Source organism: Rhododendron vialii, chromosome 7a (genome assembly GCF_030253575.1).
Source record: "Rhododendron vialii isolate Sample 1 chromosome 7a, ASM3025357v1".
Taxonomy (NCBI): domain Eukaryota; kingdom Viridiplantae; phylum Streptophyta; class Magnoliopsida; order Ericales; family Ericaceae; genus Rhododendron; species Rhododendron vialii.
In genome coordinates this window covers 5,923,649-5,944,782 of record NC_080563.1, presented here as the reverse complement: position 1 = coordinate 5,944,782, position 21,134 = coordinate 5,923,649, and the positions used below count along the sequence as shown (strand labels likewise).

The window sequence follows — 21,134 nt, the reverse complement described above, 5'->3', positions numbered from 1 at the left end:
CTCTCGTAATAATTGGCTTAGCAAAAAAAGTAAAGTTAATTGTTTTTGGCAAACATACTTTAAAAACTATGTTTTAAAAAAACGACTCACATGATTAAAGTGACATAGGATGTGAGGCTCACGTAAGGTGTTCATGTTCACCAACCTTTCAGGTATGAAAACATAATCACACTCCAATGAGCTTATGGCTCGTAATTAACAATTTCCTCTAACTTTCATAAAACAACCAACCTATTGAGTTTGAGTTTATGTAGTAATTTTTTGGATCGGCGAGTTTATGTATAATTTGAAATGTTTAACCTTTCTGTGTTTAGGTTTTAAAACTGAATTTGAATGAATTGTAAGCCATTGGGAATTTTACAATACCATGTTATTTTCCTTCTTTCTTTTTTCTCCCAAGGAAATCAAACAGCTATGGAAGGAAGAAATTAACAAGAATAAGAACAACCAAACAAAGTATGGAAGGGGTTGGGAAGTTCGACTTCCAAATAGCAGCTTGGTGAAAATTCTTTCATGTTAATCTACTATCTCCTCATCAAGAAAGAAATATCAATCCCAGAAAAGGAAAATCCTCATGATGCAACACCATGTTATTAGTACCAGATCTTCTCCACCAAATTGAGTTAAAAAGTTCGGTCAGGTTTAATCATGACCAGGTAGAATCAGAGGTGACTCAAGCATATTAGGCCACTCAGGCGATCGGCAATAATACACCACAAAAATTCTTCCGCGTTGACACTCAATGATTCATCTTTTTGCCTAGAAAGAACAAATTATGCAGGTCACCGTGACAAGGAAAAACAAGACGTAAAGAAGTACCCGATATGGTATCATCCATTCACTTCCTCATAACTAACAGTTCAATCGTCACAAGAAGGAAGACCAAAGTAGACGATTTTATTCATCCTTATTCCACACAAAGAATATTACAATCTTCTAACATGATACAATCTCCCTGCAATCTTTCCGAGTTGATGAATCACATGTAGAATGCTCTTGGACAATACAGGAAAACAAAATGGTACTTTTACCAGTTGGGAAAATACTAAACCAATGAGGGCACCGGCAGTTCCGCTAAAGGGACAATCAGCAAATATGACTCTGTAAAGAGCCACTCCTTCATCTGAAAAAGGATTCATCAAATTAGAAAAGAGGATATATCAGAGGACTAGAAGTGGGTATTTCAAATCTAGCATCAAAAAGAACAAATGAAGCCCAAGAACAAATTGAGTGTACGAAATGGGTATTATCCTATTCAAGCTAAGAACTACAGCAGTTTGTTGAAACAGTTGTTTCCATAGAGAAGAATTCGGAAGCCTTTGCCACAGGGACACTTGATGTGTATGATCAACACCTTCCCACTAGTCTCCACACTCACAGCTTCTTCACTTTCAGTCTCGGGCTCGTGATCCTGCACCAAGAAAACTACTCAAATTAAACTAACCAATAAAGAAACCAAATACCCAATACTTCGACGAAGTAATCTCAACAAATAGGCCTAGAACATTCCCATTCCACATGTTGCAAATACGTATGTCTATTAGGGTATTAAATCGCTATATCGAAAACGTAACGGTATCGGTGATATGACCATATATCAATAAATACATCAATCTTAACAACCAAGTCTATATAGCCAACAAATGTAGAGGCTAGTTTCAATCTTTGATACGACTTGGGTCCTACTCAAACTCAATTGGTGTATACACCTGAGTTTCTGAATTGATTTTCTTTCTCTCTCTTTTTGGTGTTTAACTCAAGAAATGTATTAAAACAAATTGAGTACTACTAGTCTTAGTACTATTCGAGAGAAGGGAAAGCAAATACTGCCAAGAAAATAAGACCTTAGGAGCGCCATTCTTGTCATCTAGTAATTCAGAGACACCGTCTTCTTGTACTTCTTCTTCCTCCCCTTCGCGCATGACTTCATCCAGCCACTGCCTCATCTCTCTCATCCCATCCTTCATTCTCTGCAAATCCCCTCAAATGAAAAAACAAAAACAAATTATAAAATTGAGAGAGAGAGAGAGAGAGGGGGAAAAATAATTGATCTCACATCAAACTCAAAGTCCAAAGAACCGACCTTTAATTCGGGCTGCGTCATTGCCGCCTGAGAGGCCTTGGGACTTGGGTCGGAGAACGACAGGCGTAGAATAGCCGGGACAACCGGCTGAGACACCGAAGCAGAGGATCCGGCCTTGGCTGGCGACGGCGTCGATGGAGAAGCAGCAACGATCTTGGCATCTTCAGGCGACAGAGGGTGGTTTGTCAGTACACCCGAAGTATCTCCACCTCTGTTGTTGATTCCGGGGGAACTCACGGGGTCCGAGACGCAGCGGCGGAGAGTGGGGGCTGACTGGCTGGAATCAGGGGATGCCCAAGAGAACGGAGACGTGATTGGGAGGGGTATCTTGGTGAATCCATCGAGGGTTTTCCCGGAGGAGAGGCGTTGGCATTGTGTGTTGAGTCCATAACAGGAGGAGGGACGGAGGGAGATTTTCTTGGAGTTGGGTTCTTGGAGAGAGGGCGTTGAGGAGGAGGGGGAGCGTTTCTTCATGGAGCGGTGCGGTTGTCGGGGCGGGTATCGGCGGCGGCCGCGGTGTCGGATGGGGCACCGCATTCGGGGTTCTTGGAAGTGCGTCTTTTTCCGTTTCTCTGATTCTCTCTGTGAAAGTTTCTCTGTTCTTGAATGTGAAGGAAAAGTATAAGCAAGAAGTATGGGGAAGTTGAGGTGAGTGCTATGGCGGGGTTTTTATTGGTTCAAGAATGCAACTGCCATAACGGTATCGGTGTCATGTGGAAATGCTATTGTACTTTGAGAATTGGTGAATCTGGTGGTCACCCAAGCAAGTACTTCTATACTGGAATAATAGTGGATATCACTTTTCATAATCAAATTAATACTAGTATTTATTTTTTGAATTAAATGTGATGTACTGTGAGAGAATGATCTATCTAATAAAGCAGGAAATAACTACTTGAAAAATAAGAACGTTATTGGAACGGAAACTAAGTTTTGTACGTATAGGATCAAATGATGTATACTTGTCTTTCATTGAGAATTTATGTTTGTGAGATGAATGTTTTGATCTCTTCGGATCTTCCCCCTTTCTTTGATGGTTTCCTTTCTCCAATTCTCCTTTCTCTTGTAGAAGAAAAAAGTTAGTTTGTTTTGACAAACACTATAATGACTAAAGTTAGATATGACGTGGGCTTCACATAAAGTGATCATGTTCATCTACTTTTTTATATGAAAGTTTATAGATTGTTATCAACCATTCTCTAATTTTCATAAATCAACCAAGCTATTTAAGTAGTTTAAGTGTAATTTGAGATGTTTAACAATATCTAAGTTTTAAAACCGAATTTTAACAAATTTTTATTCAACTCTAGAAGTTTATGTTGTTTAAAAAGCAGCTACTAAACTTATTTGAAATCGACGCGTAATAGATGTGTTTCACTAATTGAAATAAAGGTGATGTATTATGAGAGAATGATTTATCATGTAAAGAAAAAAATAAGTACGTAAAAAATAAAAAACTTGGCGAAACGGAGCCTTAATTACTGGAGTAGAATCTTTTTATAATTTTTAATCTCTCCTTTGTGAATAATAAACGGCAACCAAACGGACCTTTGACAGTAGGCACGTGCGTCTCTTTTGTTCTACCACGGGCCGAAAAGGAGCAGAGATATGTGGCGGAACTCAAACCCAACAATTAACCTAAAATCAAAATACCCCCTATAATAAAATTTCAAGTCCGCGCATCTCAACTCCGCCTCCTCTGTACTTCAACTCCCCCTCCGCTCCGCTCCGGAGCCCGTCGATTGGTCGATTTCTGTTCCAAACGCGACGCGACAAACTCAAGAATCGTATTCGCAGCTGATTTCGAAGCTTCTGATCAAATTGTTCCCCCCGTTTTGGAGCTGTCTCTGCAGATCTAGGAAGTGTTGCTGGGTGTTACAAATCTGGCGATGGACTACGGGTCCTACGACAGCAGCGGTGAGTTCATTCACCCAATCTGAAAAAAAATTGTGCCTTCACTGTCAATTTCGATGAATTTTTTTTAGGGTTTTGTAGTGATTGCATTCCTGATTTAGGGTTACGCTGGTTATGGAATTCTTTTCAGTATTCACAATTTTTGCATTTTGTTTACCTCTCAGACTGTTTCAATTGGGGCCAAGCTGATAAAGTTTGTACTTTTTCTTCCAATTTTGATGATTTTAGGGTTTTGTAGTGATTTCATTCTTGATTTTGGGGTTAGGTTAGTTATAATGTTATTTGAATAATTCACAATTCTTGTGATTTCTTTACGTCTCAGAGTGTATCAATTGCGGTCCAAGCTGAGAAAGTTTCTACTTTTTCTTCCAATTTAGAAGAATTTAGGGTTTTGTAGTGATTTTATTCCTGATTTTGGGTTAGTTTAGTTATAAAGTTATTTGAAGAATTCACAATCTTGTGATTTCTTTACGTCTCAGAGTGTACCAATTAGGGTCCAACCTGAAAAAGTTTATACTTTTTCTTCCAATTTCGATGATTTTAGGGTTTTGGGGTGATTTCATTCATGATTTAAGGTTAGGTTGGTTATAAATTTAGTTTCAGAATTCAAAAGTCTTGTGATTTCTTTATGCATCAGGTGTATGGATTTGGGTCCAATTCTGAATTTCCAACGTAACCCATAAAGAGTAGGGTCCAATCAGGAAATTTTTGTAGTTTTTCTTCCAATTTTGATGCATTTAGGGTTTTGTACTGATTTCATTCGTGATTTGGGGTTAGTTTGTTTTAAATTATCTTCAGAATTCATTGTCTTGTGATTTATTTACGTCTCAGAGCGATTTAGGGTTAGGTTGGTTATAAAATTTGCTTAGCTTTCTTGTTCCCCATCACAAACTGGGATTTCTCACTAGCTAGTTCATTTTGTCCGAAATATTTTCAATTTTCATTGGAATCCTCCTGTTATTTTTCGTCCTGAAATAATTGCAGGAACTGATGATGATCTTCCTCCATCACATCAAAATAGACTTCCCAGAGGGGGCCGTGTTGCAGGGAATGGAAGATCTGCTATCCCTGGTTCTATCCCATACCCCAGGATGTATGGTGAAACGGATATGGAGACCCAAATTCACCACCTTGAGCAAGAAGCATACAGTTCAGTTCTAAGAGCCTTTAAAGCTCAAGCTGATGCCATTACATGGGTACTTTTTGTCATTTTGGTTGTGTGGCCTTAAATATTCTCATAAATTCAATAGGTCAGGTTTAAATCACTGCTCGATGAAATGTATTTTCTTCAGGAGAAGGAAAGTTTAATAACTGAACTGAGAAAAGAGTTGAGATTATCCAATGAAGAACATAGAGAGCTTCTAGGCAGGGTTAATGCTGATGATGTTATCCGGAGGATAAGGTCTGATAGTGTTTAAACAAGCTTTGTTGTTCTTATGGAGTGACCTCCATTTGTTTGATTTTCAGCAAGATATGGTCGTATCTGTCATTTAATGGGTAATATTTGGACAATGCCATTAGGGAATGGAGGCAGGCTGGTGGGCTTCAGGCTGGCATGCTCAGTACTGGTCAAGCTGTTCATGATCCAGTGCCCAGTCCTTCTGTCTCAGCATCACGCAAAAAACAAAAGATAAACCAGTCCATACCTTCTCAATCCTTTGGTGCGCCCACTCCTTTCCACCTACAACCAGTGGCTGCTTCCGCCCAACCATCTTCATCAGCTGCAAAGCGAGGACCGATTGTGGGAGCCAAGGGCAAGAAGCAGAAACCTGTAAGTTAGAAGTTCTTAACTGAAGATTATAGCCATTAAGCTTCTGTTCTATCTACTTCTGGTATTCTTGTTTTTGCCTCTATTCATATTTACTTAACAGGGTCCGATGTTGCCTGGTGGATCTGCGACAAAGATGCAGTACCCTTCCTCAGGTCCAACTGGAAGGGGTCAACTTGGTAATCGGGTTTCATCTGGTGCCCTCATGAGTGAGCGTGCTGAAGGAGCATCTTTAAATCCTTTGGTTGGGAGGAAAGTGAGGACTAGGTGGCCAGATGACAACAATTTTTATGAAGCTGTTATTACCGACTACAATACCGTTGAGGTATATTTGATTGTTATTACTTGTGGGTTTCAGTTTCTGAATTTTATTCTGATGGTATAGATCTGAACCATTTTTCAGGGTCGACATGCTCTAGTTTACGATATTGGTACTGCAAATGAGACATGGGAGTGGGTCAATCTGGCAGAGGTAGATTTCACGCTGCTTAAATATGATATGGCATTGTTTATGGCTGTGTAATTTGCATACAACTTTTTGTTGACATTTGTCAGTTGAAATGAATGTCGGAAATGATAGTCCAGTGGAGGGGACCTCAATAAACTCCCGTAGAGAGCATCCATTTTGACTGGTCAAGGATCATGTCATGAACTCAAAGTCTTTCATCTATCTGATTAGTTTATGGCAACCCTCTTCGGTCCCAAAGTCATGTGTTCCAAGTTTTTAGAGCTTCTGAAGCTGGCTCTGTGTTTGGGTAAGTACCAAGTAGTTGGGCAGCGTACTTGCATTGGACTCAGCTAGGATCACGGCACCCTATTAAGTTCCACCAGAGCTTATTCCTCTCTGAATGTGATGAGCACTTCACTTACTGGCAAGCTTTTTTGGTGGATTCATTGTGGAGAAAGTTATAGATACAACTCCACATTACTTGTGCAAAGTCAACTGTTTCTCGGTTGCTTTTCCAGTCACTTGCTGGTTGCGTGGTTCTAAGTGGAGGAGTGGGGAAGAAGAAATCTTCCTGCTAAGACAAGGATTGAGAAGGCATCCTATCATCTCCCTCGTAATTTATGAAGCAATGAGAAGGCTGCTCATCTTCACCCTCAACAGATGGGTCGTGGTCCTGGACAGATCGTTCCTCATCATGAATTACAACCTGAGCCATTTTAACGACTTCATTCTAAGATAGAAGGAAAAGAGTATTTTGCAAAAACTGCGTGGAATAGATGCAAGAGCTATCGTGAGAGAGGGGCATGCAGAAATATCTGCTCACCAGATTTGTAGGAAGGGAGGGGAATAAACTTAGACAAGGGGAATCATGGATTCGTTCCTTTTAGCACTATTTAGAAAATAGTATTAGCCTTTAGTCTTTACATATTGGTGTTTTCATCGTTAATGTGTTTTTTCATTGACCATTGATGATGACATACAGTTTGTATGTTAGTCCTTCCAGTGGGTGAATCAGAGAGTAGAAGGAAGGAAGAGTAGGTTTATGAAGGTTAAGTTTGTGATTGGGTGTCAGCCAGAGGGATGTGAAACAGCCCCATCACAGTAGTACATGTTTTTCTCGCACTCTCCCATTTACTACACCCTGCTCTTTCACTTGATTCTGGACAACCCAGGAAGAAAATGACGTAATTGGTTTGTTAGAAGAGGGAGATCAAACGCATTCTCTCGTAGTTTTGGGGGTATCATCATAGGTCCTGTTTTCCTAGATTAATAGGGTTGATGCTTCTCCACGGTTTCACCCATATACGCAAAGTATGCATGTTGTACTTTATTGTTTGATGAAGGATTGAATGGAGAGCAGATTTGAGAGGGTAGATTTTGGGAGAAAATTACTGGAGTCAACCCGAAATTAGTTTGGAAAAAGCTGTTGTACAGACTCTGATTCCTTCTTGCTTATAAACTGTGGCCATGAGGCATACACATGTTTCTGATGTATGTATTTCATCATTTCATGGCATGTGTATCATATTTTTAGTGCTCAGAAAACAGTGCCAATTGAATCTCGTAGGAATACTTGCTACCAGGTTAACCTTGAGATATTGAAATGGATTGGGGTTTTGCTTGCAGCCTTTAAGGGTTAAACAGAAGCATTTTACTTTGGTCCACATACTGTTAACTTATTCTTTGTTAATTAATTGAACTATTGTATTTTATAAACTGTGTATGATTTGGAAGGCGCTCGAGTTTCAAAGCAGTAAGATTTTTTTGTTTCTTATGGCAGATTTCACCGGAGGATATTCAATGGGATGGTGAAGACCCTGGAATTTCTCGTCAGGGGGGTTATGGTGGATCAGGACATGTCGTAGGTAGATCCGTTGGGCGTGATGGTCCTCCAGCGGGAGGAAGAGGTAGGGGATCGACAAAGGGTCAACCAAAGAAGGATTTTGCCCCATCACAAAATGGCATAGGGAAGAAGGGATTGGATGAAATTCAGATTCTTCACACGGACACTTTAATTAAGGAGGTCAGTTGCAAAGCAACTTGCTTCACTTCAGTCTTGTATGTGTTCATATCTAATTGTTCCCCCCCCTGCTGTCTGTCTGGTAGGTGGAAAGAGTCTTTGATGCTAGTCATCCGGATCCACTCGAAATTGAGAAAGCAAAGAAGGTGCTGAAGGTAAGTGAAGTAACCATCCACTTTGGAGAATTGATTATTTACTGCTTGTGATTTGCGTCATAAGGTTTAGCTATCTTGCTATGCAGGAGCATGAACAAGCACTTACGGAGGCACTTGCCCGGCTTGCTGATATTTCTGATGGCGAAAGTGGTATTGAAATGCTGCCAACGGTTCTACACTTTTTTCTTCGAATTTTAATTAGTACTTCCCAGATATATAGTCCTACCGTGCTGGTAAATATTACTACAAATTTATTGATGTAACTTGGGGCATCTTGTTGTAAAGTTTGGTAACCCATGCCCTAGCATTTTTTGAAACTTTCCGTTGTCTTGATTAGAGGTGTAGCCACTTGAGCAACTAAGATTAGTACGTTTCACGAGATCCAAAATATGATCATTTCATTTCATTTCATTTTCAATTTCTTCTTTCTTAGTTGCTTATTTGATTCAGCTGTTTTGAAACAGATGAAGGTGGTCGTTTCGTGCCCATGGACCGACAATAATTAGCTGTTCTGCTGGAAAATAGGAAAGCAGATGCATTGGTTATGCAATTGCCGTAGAGGGGGTTGCTCAATTGATACTTAAATGGATCACAGGGGAAGTATTTTAAATCTTAGGATCACTGAAATGTAGAAGGTCGCTTTTCGTTCTAGGTCTTTGTTGTAGTATAATGTTATCCCCGTATTGTACTTTCCTAACATTGGATAACTCTGATTAGGGTTTTAGAGTAGGTACATTTTTAGCTGGGGTGATAGTCTTCTTTGCCTAGAGGCCATGTTTGTACAAAATTATTTCAAGTGCTTATTTAGAGATCATGTACAAAGTTTGTATTTCCCCACCTTTCACATGACTTCTCATTGACATCTCGTGTTCGCTCTTGTTTCCTTTATCTATATTTTTGTTGTGGAAGTTGATTTTCGTACTCTCTTTTTACCACTCTCTTTTTCTTTTCTTTTTTAAATTCACATGAATAAAGAGGGGAACAAGAGTGAGTGAATATTATTGGCTCCTCCCCTTCCAAACTGCTGCTTTTTTGCTCATGAGTTCGACATTTTAGACATTGCTGTGGGAGTGGCACTTCTAATTAGTTTTCACAATTTTGAAACACGATGAATATAACTATCACCTGCTTTTCCCTTGCACCAAAAAAGAAAGAAAGAATGTCGCTATCACGTATAGTTTGGTGACTTTGGTCAAAATAATGAATTTCACTGCTTTGAGCAGAATCCTAATCGCATTAATTAAAGGTGAGGTCCACCTTTGGATTTTGAGTGGCATTTTTCAGGAATTCACCAAACATTGGTGTTTTTTGTTAACTCAAGTACGAACCTTCGATTAATCTTGGAGCTTAATTTCACAGTCCACTTGCGGTAAGTCTTTTTGAAGTGCAAAGTTCCGTATGGACATCGAATTTTAAAAGAGTTGATAGCGTCCAAAAAATTTCAAAATGGAGCAATCTCTTGAGCCTCAAGCCTTAACTACTAGGGCAACATCTTGAGTTACTTCTCCTAATAGAGCTAAGTATTGTGTGTTAACTTATGGGCATCATGTGTGGCTGTCTTACCCTCTCCTTAACTAAATATTCACACTGAACCTCTTCACATAATTGTGAAACCTACGTGAATCAGCAAGACTACTCCCACTGCTCCCTCAACCTTTTCGCTCAATCTCATTTTCCGTCTCGACAATTAATAGTCTGATTTTAAGAGTACTTAACTTTTTTCCGAAATAGTATTTTAAAATTCGGACTATCTAAAATATTTTTAGATGATAAAATTGAGAGCAGTAGGAGAGCGGCAAAACAGAGGGATAGAAATAGACTTTTTGTCCGTGAATAGGCATCATGGGACAGTGTTACTGTGCCACAAAAAAATGTTCCCAAGTGCCAGAGACTCGCATAATTGACGTTGACACACATCGAACTTCTACTGTGTTGCAACGTGCACCCCCGAGTCAAGTCAATTTCATTCATGAGCGGAGTACTTTTTATGTCTTAGGTGTATGGCCAAGATCAAAAGTGCGGCTGCTCTAAAATGCACATTGCTGAAACACCTCGGTACCATCCCCCCCAACCTGAGAAGGTCGGTGACTTCTCTTTCTTTTGTCTTGAAGCTGTTCCTGTTGTTGATGGCTACAGAGAAAATAGGAGAGCTGTCTCTCCCTTTTACCATCTTAGCATTTTTGTTATTTGGCATCGACATCTAACCTCCAAACCTGTACTCTTTGTGGGTTTCCACCATACACACCTGGTTACATCTGTTGAAGAAAACACATGGGTTCGTGTTCTTAATTTAAGTCAATGCCCCTCCACTGTTCTAATTCCAAGACGTGTTCTTTCCTTTTCTTCTTTCCCCATCCCTTTCTGCCTGTCTGTTCGTGGCGTCCAGAGGTCGGTCAAAATTCCTTCTTTTTTTTTTAATCTGTGATGGTGAAAGTCCTTGACCAGAGCTTCTGCACTTTCTCTTCGTGCCTGTACAAATCACAAGTAATTCTTTTAGTTTTTCTACTTCAACTCTTTCCTCTAGCTGTTTCAATCCCAAGAGTTTTTCGCCAATTCTTTGGACTTTTCTTCCTTCTATCTATATTGCTTCTATATATAATATATATGCAGGCGTACATATACATATATATAGTATGTGTGTGAGTGTATGTGAGTGTGTGTGTGTGTGTGTGTGTGTATCACAAAAAATTAGAATCCCGATAAGCACAAGTTGGTGTTTATTTAAGTGAAAGTCTATGCCGGAATGCACCGCCCTCACGCACCGCCTTCAAGCAAAAATACAAAAAGTGTACTCTTTTTTTGTTGGTAATTGCACTGACATTGTAGGAAACCCCAAATGAGCACATCCTCTAAACTAGTACTATTGCGTATCCGTACATTTGCAGAATTGTGTAAAAAACCCATTGACCATTGAGCATCAACAACGAATGGCATTTTTTCAGGGTCTTAGTTTTAGCAACTCTACTAGATTTTCTGGGTTTACAGCAAAGACGGTCAGTTTAGGAAGCTACAGAATAAGGTGTGAAGAAAGAGGTTATTTGGGTGCAGATGAAGAGAAAAAGGATGGAAAAAAGAGGGTGAGAATATTGATAGCCGGTGGGGGTGTTGGGGGTTTAGTCTTGGCTTTGGCAGCCAAGAAGAGAGGGTATGAAGTGAAGGTGTTTGAGAAAGATTTGAGTGCAGTGAGGGGTGAGGGCCAGCACCGCGGCCCGATTCAACTCCTGAGTAGTGCTCTGGCAGTCTTGGAAGCTATTGATGAGGATGTGGCGAGGCGAATCATGGAAGCAGGTTGTGTTACCGGTGACCGGATCAATGGCCTTGCCGATGGAATTTCAGGTGAATGGTATGCTTATCTCCTTCAACTTTTAATGAGTTCATAAATGTCAGTGTAAATATTTTATGTCATGTCTTCTATATTCTTGATTGTCTAACAGTTCCTTCTTCGACCAACTAGGTTACTTGGAGGCCAGTCCATTTGTAATGCTATATATATGCCTTCTCTCTTCTACAATGTTTGCAATTCAATCCAATAATACCATATTCTCTTCCCAAATATTCTAACAGTAATTGTTGAGATGTTGTGCGTTCTTGTCTGCTGTGTAGTTTAGTTGTCTATGATTGTGGAAACTGAAAACAGATCTATTTCTGCTTAATTCTTCAAACGGAGGGTAATGGAAGAAAAATAGTACTAGCTGATTGAGAAAGGGAACTATGTCTGAGTATTTTGCTTGCTCATCATTCAGCCCTTGGGAAATGAAAGTCCATACTTTCGGATTTATATGATCTATCTTGCTGCAGCAGTAATTTTACTTCAGTTTTCATTTTCAGAAGCTATAGGTATCAGTCGATGTAAAACCTGTAATAAAACAGGCTTAACAAGACCTTTTAGTCTGTGGATGGTGAATTGAGGTGGAAACCGAGTCAGAAGGATCTCAATTTGTCGTTTGTATCACTTCTACGCACAAGTCGATAGTCTCAATCAAGGCAGTTAGAAATTAGAATTGCACTCGATGACTGAACTGATCACGGATATACTACTAGTGTCCTGTAGTTATGGGGTTCAAAACTCGAACTCCCATTTGATTAGTGGAGATTGCTTATGCCACTTTTTTTTTTTTTTTGGAGAGTTGTGTGCAACTCTAATTTTCGGGAATTGGTTCTCAAAGCCAAGTATGTGATCAAGTACAAGAACAAAATGCTTTTCTGTTTCTACATTGAGAGTCAGCATCAATATGTAGTTTTCCAAGGCACATCATGAATATAGTTCCAGATAGGAGAAATTTAAGCTTATTGCAACTGAGGTGCGCATTTTTTGGAAATGATTGAAGGCGATTTTTTCCGTTGCCCTCTTTTTCAGGTTTACAAAGTTTGATCTTTTGACGCCTGCCGTAACAAGGGGGCTTCCTGTTACCCAAGTGATATGTAGAATAGCTTTGCAAGACATCTTAGTGAGTGCAGTAGGGCAAGAAATACTTAGTAACAACTCTAAAGTTGTTGATTTTGTGGAAGATTCTGGCAAGGTCTGAAGTTTCGTAATATGTCATCAAAACCTTTGATTTGATTGGATTCTATACCCCATCTGATGCACTTTTTGTATCGTAGGTCAAAGTAATTCTTGAAGATGGAAGGCAGTTTGAAGGTGATGTTTTGGTTGGGGCAGATGGAATATGGTCAAAAGTACGACCTTCTCCCTCCCTCCCTCTCTTTCTCGTTGAATTACAGAACTTGTTGAGCTAATTCTTTCTCCTTTCTTTATATACTTTTTAACTTTGAATTAGTTAATTTTTATAGGTGCGTTCAAAACTATTTGGTTCGCAACCGGCCAAATATTCAAATTATACGTGCTATAGCGGACTAACAAGCTTCAGGCCACCGTACATTGATACTGTTGGGTATGTATTTGGTGTCATTTTGGGGCTTCAAATTGATGCATTATGCAACTATTGTAGTTTACTCATAGTAATGTGTATAAGGAAGAGGTATTGAGAAGCATGTATTCTCATCATTTTTGTTTGAGAGGGACATTCACATCTTGATTAATTCTTACATGTATATTATGTGAGTTGTCCTTAAGTTGTTTTACAGTGAAAAGTGTGTATTCTTTTTGAATCTCAAATTGGCTTGCGAGATCGTTGGTAAAGTTCATAGCGTCATTTGAGGGACACAAAATGCTTGATTTGCTTATATTGCAGTCTTTAACTGTAGGTATCGTGTATTCTTGGGAGCGAACCAGTACTTTGTTGCTTCAGATGTAGGGAGTGGGAAGATGCAATGGTATGCCTTCCATAAGGAAGCCCCCATGAATCATGATCCTCCCGGAGGCAAATCTCTCTCTAACACCCTCCCTCTGAAATCATATTCATCATAACATGATGTAATCATATTTATGTACTGGGTGCATAAGTTTCACCTTAAATCTTGTCTTTTGATGTTTCAGATAAGAAGGAAAGGCTTCTGAAACTGTTTGGCCGCTGGTGTACTGAAGTGGTTATGCTAATCTCAGAAACACCAGAGGTTTTGATTCTGCAAAGAGATATCTATGATAGAGATATGATCTACTCCTGGGGTGTTGGATGCGTGACTCTTTTAGGCGATGCTGCTCATCCTATGCAGCCAAATCTCGGTCAAGGGGGTTGCATGGCAATTGAGGTAATCAAAGTTGATCCCGGTGACATTAACACTAAAAGGATAACATCGCACTCCTGAAGTAGGAGGGAAAATGAAAGAGAATATTTCATAAACAATTTTTTGAGAGCTGAAAGATACTCTTGCAGGCGACCCTTTGTAGAGTAGGAATTTCACAAACAAATGTAATACTGTGCTTAATTTTGGAACATGGGTCTAATTAACATTTTGCATTGCCATTGCCTTGTTGGACTCTGGCGATTTCTTTTGTAGGATTGTTACCAACTTATACTTGAGCTCGATAACATAACTGAAAATGGCACTGATGTTTGCTTGCCAAATGAGATTGCCTCCGCTCTGAAAAGGTATGTAATGTGAAAGTTAAAGTTATAAATGCTGCTCAGGAAAATAACATATCCTAATTTTCTGGTCGCTGAGTCTAAATTTACCTTGTCCTACATGGAAACCTTGAGAATGAAGAGAAATATATGGTCAACATTTACTGATCTTATGAAGTCTGGAGTCTGATCTTTATGTTATGGAATTATATGGTTGCCTGAAAAGAAAATGAAATGTCTGCTTATTTCCACTCTTGTGTTGTCGTTCCTTTTTTATTGTTTCGCCTGTGGCTCACTTACCAGGCGATACTGTCCAACTGCAACTGTGGTTCCCAATTTCTGTTTACTTTCATGGATAGATATGAGGAGAAAAGAATGTTCCGCATCAGTGTAGTTCACACAATGAGCCGAATGGCATCAAGGATGCTTGCCGAATACCGACCTTACGTGGATTTTGGATCTGGTCCACTGTCTGTAAGTTTTGCGTTTCCTGCAGTTTCATGCTTCAATCTATACAGCTTCCTTTTCTTTCAATCTTCATTTGTTAATGGGTTTTTATCTTTTCGTTGTTGTTCACATTGTCACAGCATTTGTCGGATTGGCAGATAAAGCATCCTGCTATTCCCATTGCGCGTGTATTTATGCAAGCATTTTTGCCGCAAGTCATGAGTTGGATGATAGCAGGCCATGGGTAAGAAAAACAAAAGATCTAATTTACTTTTGGTGCTAATATCAACATTTAGAGTGGCATTGTCCTAGGACACATTCTAAAAACTTCGACCTTTCGTTCAGTAAGGAAAGGCACTATAAGAAGTAAGAACAACATCAGGTGTCACCCTATATAACTTCTTGTCTCCCAAATTCCCACTCTCCTTTGAACTATACTAAGTACTAACTAAAGGGTGGTTTTGCATAGAACTAGAAATAGACTTAAGTCCACCTATAGTCCTTTCTGCATCTTAGTTCCTCAAATTTCTGTTTCAAAGGCTTCATATTAGACATAATGGGACTGCCCTCCTGGCTTTCTTTGCCGCCTTCTCGTGATACCCACAACCAGATGTTCATTAAGTTGAAGAAATAAGGCTGGCATCACCCTACTTAGACCATAACCACATTCCATCAGAGGACCTGCAAATCTAATTCAAATATGTTTTTGCTGACCTGAATTCCTCGCCTTATCTAGAAGACATTTGTTTGAAACAATCTTTTGGCAACAGAAGCGGGGACTTTCAATAATATCACCCCCACCAAATTCAATAAACAAGGTGTTGGTCAGTTTGGGGAATGATTGTGCATCAGCAATCAGCACTTGGGATGCGAACGTTTGTATATACATGTGCTACGTTTAGGAAAGATTAGCTGAAATTATTGAATCATGTCAAATTGTCGCCTAAGTATTGTTGCAATCATCTGGGCTTGCTTTCAGAGTCATAAGAGGTTTTAGTCATGACTGTGCCAGTAGGAGGGTACCCAGGCACAAATCGATATGTGCAGTTAAGGTACCTCATGATCATAAGGACTGTACCTATCAAGTAAATAATGTAGGGGAGCAATTTAAGTGCTCAGAGGTTCTGTGGTTGTGCTTATGGAGGAGCATCTGCACTCCTTGTAGTTATCTAACTCAGTACCGCTATCTATGGCAAAAGCAAAGAAGGGACCTATCCTTTCCGACTCACATCATTTCATGCTACCAGTAAAATGATCGATTTCAGCTTCGCACTTTGTAAACTACAAGTATCGTATTGTATTCTCTTGTATTGTTGTTCTCGTTAATTTTTATTCAAAAGTGAGAATTCTTGGATTGGTCATGTTGCTCTCCATGCAGATTGTGGTGAAAGGAAGCAACATTGGCAATGGTTCCGCTAATGAACATTGGCCCGTTGGGATTGATCTCCGAATTAGTCGCTCCGAGTTATAAACTCATTGGCTGGTTTCGTGGTGTTGGAGCTTGGATAAACTTAAGGGTAAACACAAGGCCAAAGGAGAGTAAAAGCTTAGTACTTGATGATGAGTGTTCGAAACCACTTGATTAATATTCATGTAAATTCACTACCATGTGATCGCAAAATAGTTATAGCTGTTAAAGCTGGGGACCTGGGTGCTTAGAAAATTTATACAGCAACTCGTGATTTTTTTGGAATATATACAATCAACACCTCTCAAGTTTTTCTTCACACTCTGCCCTGCCCTGTTCTGAGAAGTATGTTGTGTTTGAGAAGTATGTTGGGTATTCCTTATATTGTGTGAGCATGAATGCATTAGTTTGGGCCCGGAGCGATGGATTTGGTTACATAATACCACTCTCTGCAGCTGCTCAAGGCCATAAAAGACTTAAGTGAAATCCTTCGTAACACCAATTGATTTTAGGACAGATCGTGAAAATGTGGTCGAACAATTACCTTCATGAAGAGTGTTTGCATCAATTTGAGAAGTGTAGAAATCAATTTCTAATGATAAATGTTCTAGTAAATCATAAAGAAAATGATAATGAAAAAACTGTTTTGTTAATGTTGACACTATAGTGTATAAGAGTCTTGTACTATGCACTTGGTACAAGTTTTTAATACACTCGAATTTTGGAATTAACAAAATTAATTTTGATATTATCACTATACAATCATTATTAACAAACTTGTAATTATGAGAGATTCGCCGTCAATAAAGGGAGGAGCCTTGACTTTTCACTTCAGGCTAGGCCGGTCTTATCATTCACGCAATTCTCCCGTCCATCGATTGAATCACACGAGTACACATCCAGACAGCACATAGCAAACGAAAAAACGTTCATCATGGATTCTATTCCTCAATCAAAATTTATATCAATTGATTCCTATTCATTCAGTCAAAATCTCCACAGTAAGTGCACACAAATAAATAAAAATACATTGAATTGTGTACGACATATAATATTATAGTACGTTATTTATGAAAAAAATTACTATATATTTGGTTGCAATATTAGCAGTTTAATCATGTTTTCGGTAAGATAAGATTATTAGCAAAAATAGTACCTTTAAATTTTCATAAGGCTTTAGTGAAGGGCACGCGGCAACAGATTAGCCGGGAGTAGCCGACCATCCACTGGATCACTGCGTGACACCGGAGCACAATCAGCTGCTTGATGACGACGACGTCGTTTTCAAATTCAAAGTGATAAAACGACCACGTGGAGCACGTCAACTACTAGTTGAGAAATCGGCGCGGGCTCGAACTCCATAGTTAACGAAATTTGAACATCGAATTTCAGTTCCGCGAAACCGCCTGGACCTCTGCAGCAAAAGCAAAACCTAGATGCTAGATAGGGTTTTTGGCGTCGGCTTTCAAGTTTTGCTCCAATCAAGATTCGTTTCTTGAATTATTATATACACACACACACGCAACACATGGGAGATACACTGGTTGTTATATAGAGGGCTTTGGGAGATTTGTATCCGCTAGATTCGTTTCTGTTTGGTGTTGGATTGATTTGGTTTTGGTTTTGGTTTTGATCTGAATCTGATGGATTACGGGCGCAAGAGAGGCAATCCAGACGGTTCCTTCACCAGTAACGGAGGGATAAAGAGATCCAAGCAAGGTTTGTTCCCTTTTAATCTCTCTTAGCTTTTCGATTGCTTCACTTCTGTTAGCAGTTACTCTATTTGTTGATTCACTAAAATCTCTCTCTCTCTCTCTCTCTCTCTCTCTCTCTCTCGAAAAGATAGGGTTTGTAATGTGTAGCAAACGTGCTCTGTGTGTGTGTGTGTGTGTGAATTTTGTGGAAGACAGATGGAAACTTTATTTGTTTCTTCACTTATATGAATCGTTTCACAGCTTATAATTTCGGTTCTTGGTCCTTTTTGGTGTCTTTTTTTTTTTTACTCTCTCCTGGATGTCATATCCAATTTGTCCTAGGTTTCCACTAGTTTTTACTATGTTGTGTTTTTGTTCATTTTTCTCTGTTTCTTTGTGTTCTCTTGGTTATTTCCACTTCTCCATACTTTGCATAGAAGTCGACTGTTATAGATTAGAGTGCCACCAGTGTAAAGTGTTTTCATGAAGTGGATTTTTAAATGTAGGCTTTAGGTCTTTTGTAAAATTGACGTTAAGGATGTTTGAATAGAGGTAATATGGGTATAAGAGCTATACGAGCTCTCGAGTTTACTTCAGATCTAGAGTATCACCATTTTGTACACAAGACCTTCCAGAACTCCGCTCCAACATTCTGCCGCAACTCATTCCAAAAAATGTCACTGCTAAAACTTATGCCAAAATGGCATAAAGTTTGCCCAATGTGCCACAACATCATCTCTACTCTCAATTTCTCATAATAGGACTGACAAATAGAATTTGGCAATTTTGAGGAAAATAGATGAAATTGAATTTGCATGATTGGAGTAACATTGCCAAATTATGCCCTTTTGACAACGTTGCATACCGATACTGCTATTTGGCAACAACTACTGGAGGTGTTTCAAGGTAGATTTACCATAATCAAACATTGGGGTGGGTTCCACAATGGCGATACTGCTATTTGGCACCAACTACGGGAGGTGTTTCAAGGTAGATTACCATAATCAAACATTGGGGTGGGTTCCACAATGGTTTGGCTTATAATATTCTTCATTATGGAATTCAATGTTTATGATCTGAGAAGACAGCTGTTTGACACGTTTCACTCTTATTTATAAAATCATGGAGTCACAAAGGTAATATTCCCTTGTATTTAATATGATTTTTTTGTAAATTTCATTAAAGAAATGAGAGCAGTTATTCTTGAACAGAAATTTTTGCTCTTAAAATTCGTCAAATCTTGTAAAGAATTTACCAGTGATTAATAAATGCTAGTTTTATGTGTTGTGGATGTTCTGGGAAGTTTCTGTCAAGAACTCATAGAATTGTTAATTGAAAGAAAGCAATTAATTTTCTGTAACAGAAAGGGACTCGTTTGCAACTGGTATAGGAAGCAAATCAAAGCCATGCACGAAGTTTTTCAGGTTCAATCTTAACCCATGCAACGTTAGTACTATAAGTTAAATTATCGCCTTCAATTGTTGAACAATAATTTGATGGTAATCTGTGAGCAAGAACACTTATCCAGTTGATTAATTTGGATCAAAAGAGGCGGTTGATCTCTTTCAGCTGGTGAAAAAGCTATAATGAATTTCTAAGGAGATGCTATTGGATTATGAAGCAAATTATAAGTAATTGAAAGTAACCTTTTGTTTCTTCTACCCAATTAGCTCTTGTATTGACGTTCTGTTAATATGTGGATTGCTCGAAACTGGAAGCTATCAGAGGTACATAAAGTAATTTTTTCTCAATTTATGCTTTCTTCTCTTTTATGTTGTGGTCAAATTTTCTAGTAGTTCTGCACAATTGATGTTTTGTATTTGGTGTTTAGGGATTCATTCTCTTCAATGTTTTAAACGAAATTATTTTGAAGTTAGGGAGTCAAGTCCTCAAAAGATAAAGATTTTAGCGTTCTCAAGAAATGCATTGGTCTTTATTGAGTTGTACAATAGGCAGCAAACAGATTGCATATGTAGCCTTTCTTTACTCTACGGCTTTGTACTTTGCCACATTTCTTTGGGAGGTTCGCAGGTACACTTGGTCCCACAACCCCGTCAGGTGGGACTCAATACCAAAAGAAGTAGGAGGAAACTTCTTCCCTGTTTCAGTTTCTGTTTTGAATTTGCTGTTTTCTGAGGGCCTCCTATGACTTCCGTGTTTTCCACTTGGTTTGTTTCGGAATTTACAAACCCTAGCTGTGCTGGGGATGGCCAATCTTGCCCTCCTTTGTATTTTGCCAATTGAATTTAAAGCAGATTTATGGTGATGAATCTTCCAGTTTTGTGTCTATTAATTTCCCTCATGGACCTCTCTTCTGATCCATGGTGCAGCACTTCTGGATGCTCATTTGGAGAGGAATGCCATTTCCTGCATTATGTTCCCGGTGGCTACAGTGCGGTTTCTCAGATGACAAACATGGGTGGTAATCATCACATTCCTTCTGGAAGAAATCCTATGGCCCCACCACCATTTGCAGATGGTCCTGCTCCGACCGTCAAGAGCAAGCTCTGCAATAAGTTCAACACCGCAGAAGGATGCAAGTTTGGCAACAAGTGCCGTTTTGCACATGGGGAGATGGAGCTGGGCCGGCCCAGTTACCCACCCCACGAAGATCCCCGAGGCATGGGACCCATGATGAATCGTTTTCCAGGTCGGTCCGACCCACCCCAACACGGGCTAGCTGCTGCTGCCAACTTTGGTGCATCTGCTACGGCCAAGATCAGCATAGATGCATCACTGGCAGGTGCAGTCATTGGAAAGGGTGGTGTAAACTCGAAGCAGATTTGTCGTGCAACTGGGGTAAAGCTTGCGATAAAGGAGCATGACACAGACCCAAATCAGAGGAATATTGAGCTGGAAGGGACTTTTGATCAGATCAAACAGGCGAGTGCCATGGTAGGGGAGCTCATCATGAATGTTGGGGCTGCCCACCACCACCCACCTCCTGCCAAGCCGAGTCTGGCTGCTGCTCCGGCAAACAATTTCAAGACAAAGGTGTGTGAGCATTTTACCAAGGGTTCGTGTACCTTTGGAGAAAGGTGCCATTTTGCTCATGGAGATGGTGAGTTGCGCAAGTCAGGGGTTTGAGTGTTTTATTTGTGCTAGAGTTTTCGGATTTGTATTGGTAAAATTTTCTGGGGGATTGCACAATCCATGATTTTAACATTTTGGAAGGAAACATTTGGATTTTGTAGCGGAGTTAATGATTTGTTTGTGTTCTTTTTGGGCTCTTAT

The 21,134-nt window shown here is 39.5% G+C and overlaps 3 protein-coding genes across 10 annotated transcripts; all 3 read left to right on the top strand.

Annotated features, from left to right (window-relative positions):
- Window positions 1-3,703: 3,703 nt before the first annotated feature.
- On the top strand, window positions 3,704-9,250 carry LOC131334262 (protein EMSY-LIKE 3). 3 transcript variants are annotated; one of them, XM_058369202.1, is made up of 10 exons: window positions 3,704-4,000; window positions 4,982-5,193; window positions 5,290-5,399; window positions 5,519-5,768; window positions 5,869-6,090; window positions 6,169-6,237; window positions 7,994-8,236; window positions 8,320-8,388; window positions 8,475-8,538; window positions 8,853-9,250. In XM_058369202.1, the coding sequence occupies exons 1-10, from the start codon at window positions 3,973-3,975 to the stop codon at window positions 8,888-8,890; spliced, it is 1,305 nt and encodes a 434-aa protein (XP_058225185.1). In that variant the 5' UTR covers window positions 3,704-3,972; the 3' UTR covers window positions 8,891-9,250. The 3 variants fall into 3 exon arrangements, with proteins under 3 accessions (XP_058225185.1, XP_058225183.1, XP_058225184.1); XM_058369201.1 differs by having other exon boundaries at window positions 3,714-4,000; window positions 8,475-8,558; XM_058369200.1 differs by having other exon boundaries at window positions 3,713-4,000; window positions 8,475-9,250.
- Window positions 9,251-10,405: 1,155 nt separating this feature from the next.
- LOC131334258 (zeaxanthin epoxidase, chloroplastic-like) lies at window positions 10,406-16,529 on the top strand. 6 transcript variants are annotated; one of them, XM_058369197.1, is made up of 11 exons: window positions 10,406-10,468; window positions 11,331-11,731; window positions 12,746-12,908; window positions 12,991-13,065; window positions 13,180-13,280; window positions 13,594-13,709; window positions 13,826-14,037; window positions 14,287-14,378; window positions 14,711-14,825; window positions 14,939-15,042; window positions 16,177-16,529. In XM_058369197.1, exons 1-11 carry the CDS (start codon window positions 10,421-10,423, stop codon window positions 16,184-16,186), a joined length of 1,437 nt encoding a protein of 478 aa, XP_058225180.1. In that variant the 5' UTR covers window positions 10,406-10,420; the 3' UTR covers window positions 16,187-16,529. The 6 variants fall into 6 exon arrangements, 5 of the variants coding, with proteins under 5 accessions (XP_058225180.1, XP_058225178.1, XP_058225176.1 ...); XM_058369195.1 differs by having other exon boundaries at window positions 11,274-11,731; XM_058369193.1 differs by lacking the exon at window positions 10,406-10,468 and adding an exon at window positions 10,572-10,776 and having other exon boundaries at window positions 11,274-11,731.
- A 730-nt stretch (window positions 16,530-17,259) lies between these two features.
- LOC131334261 (zinc finger CCCH domain-containing protein 14-like) lies at window positions 17,260-21,119 on the top strand. Its single transcript, XM_058369199.1, has 3 exons — window positions 17,260-17,925; window positions 19,264-19,324; window positions 20,231-21,119. The coding sequence occupies exons 1-3, from the start codon at window positions 17,850-17,852 to the stop codon at window positions 20,985-20,987; spliced, it is 894 nt and encodes a 297-aa protein (XP_058225182.1). The 5' UTR covers window positions 17,260-17,849; the 3' UTR covers window positions 20,988-21,119.
- Window positions 21,120-21,134: the final 15 nt, after the last annotated feature.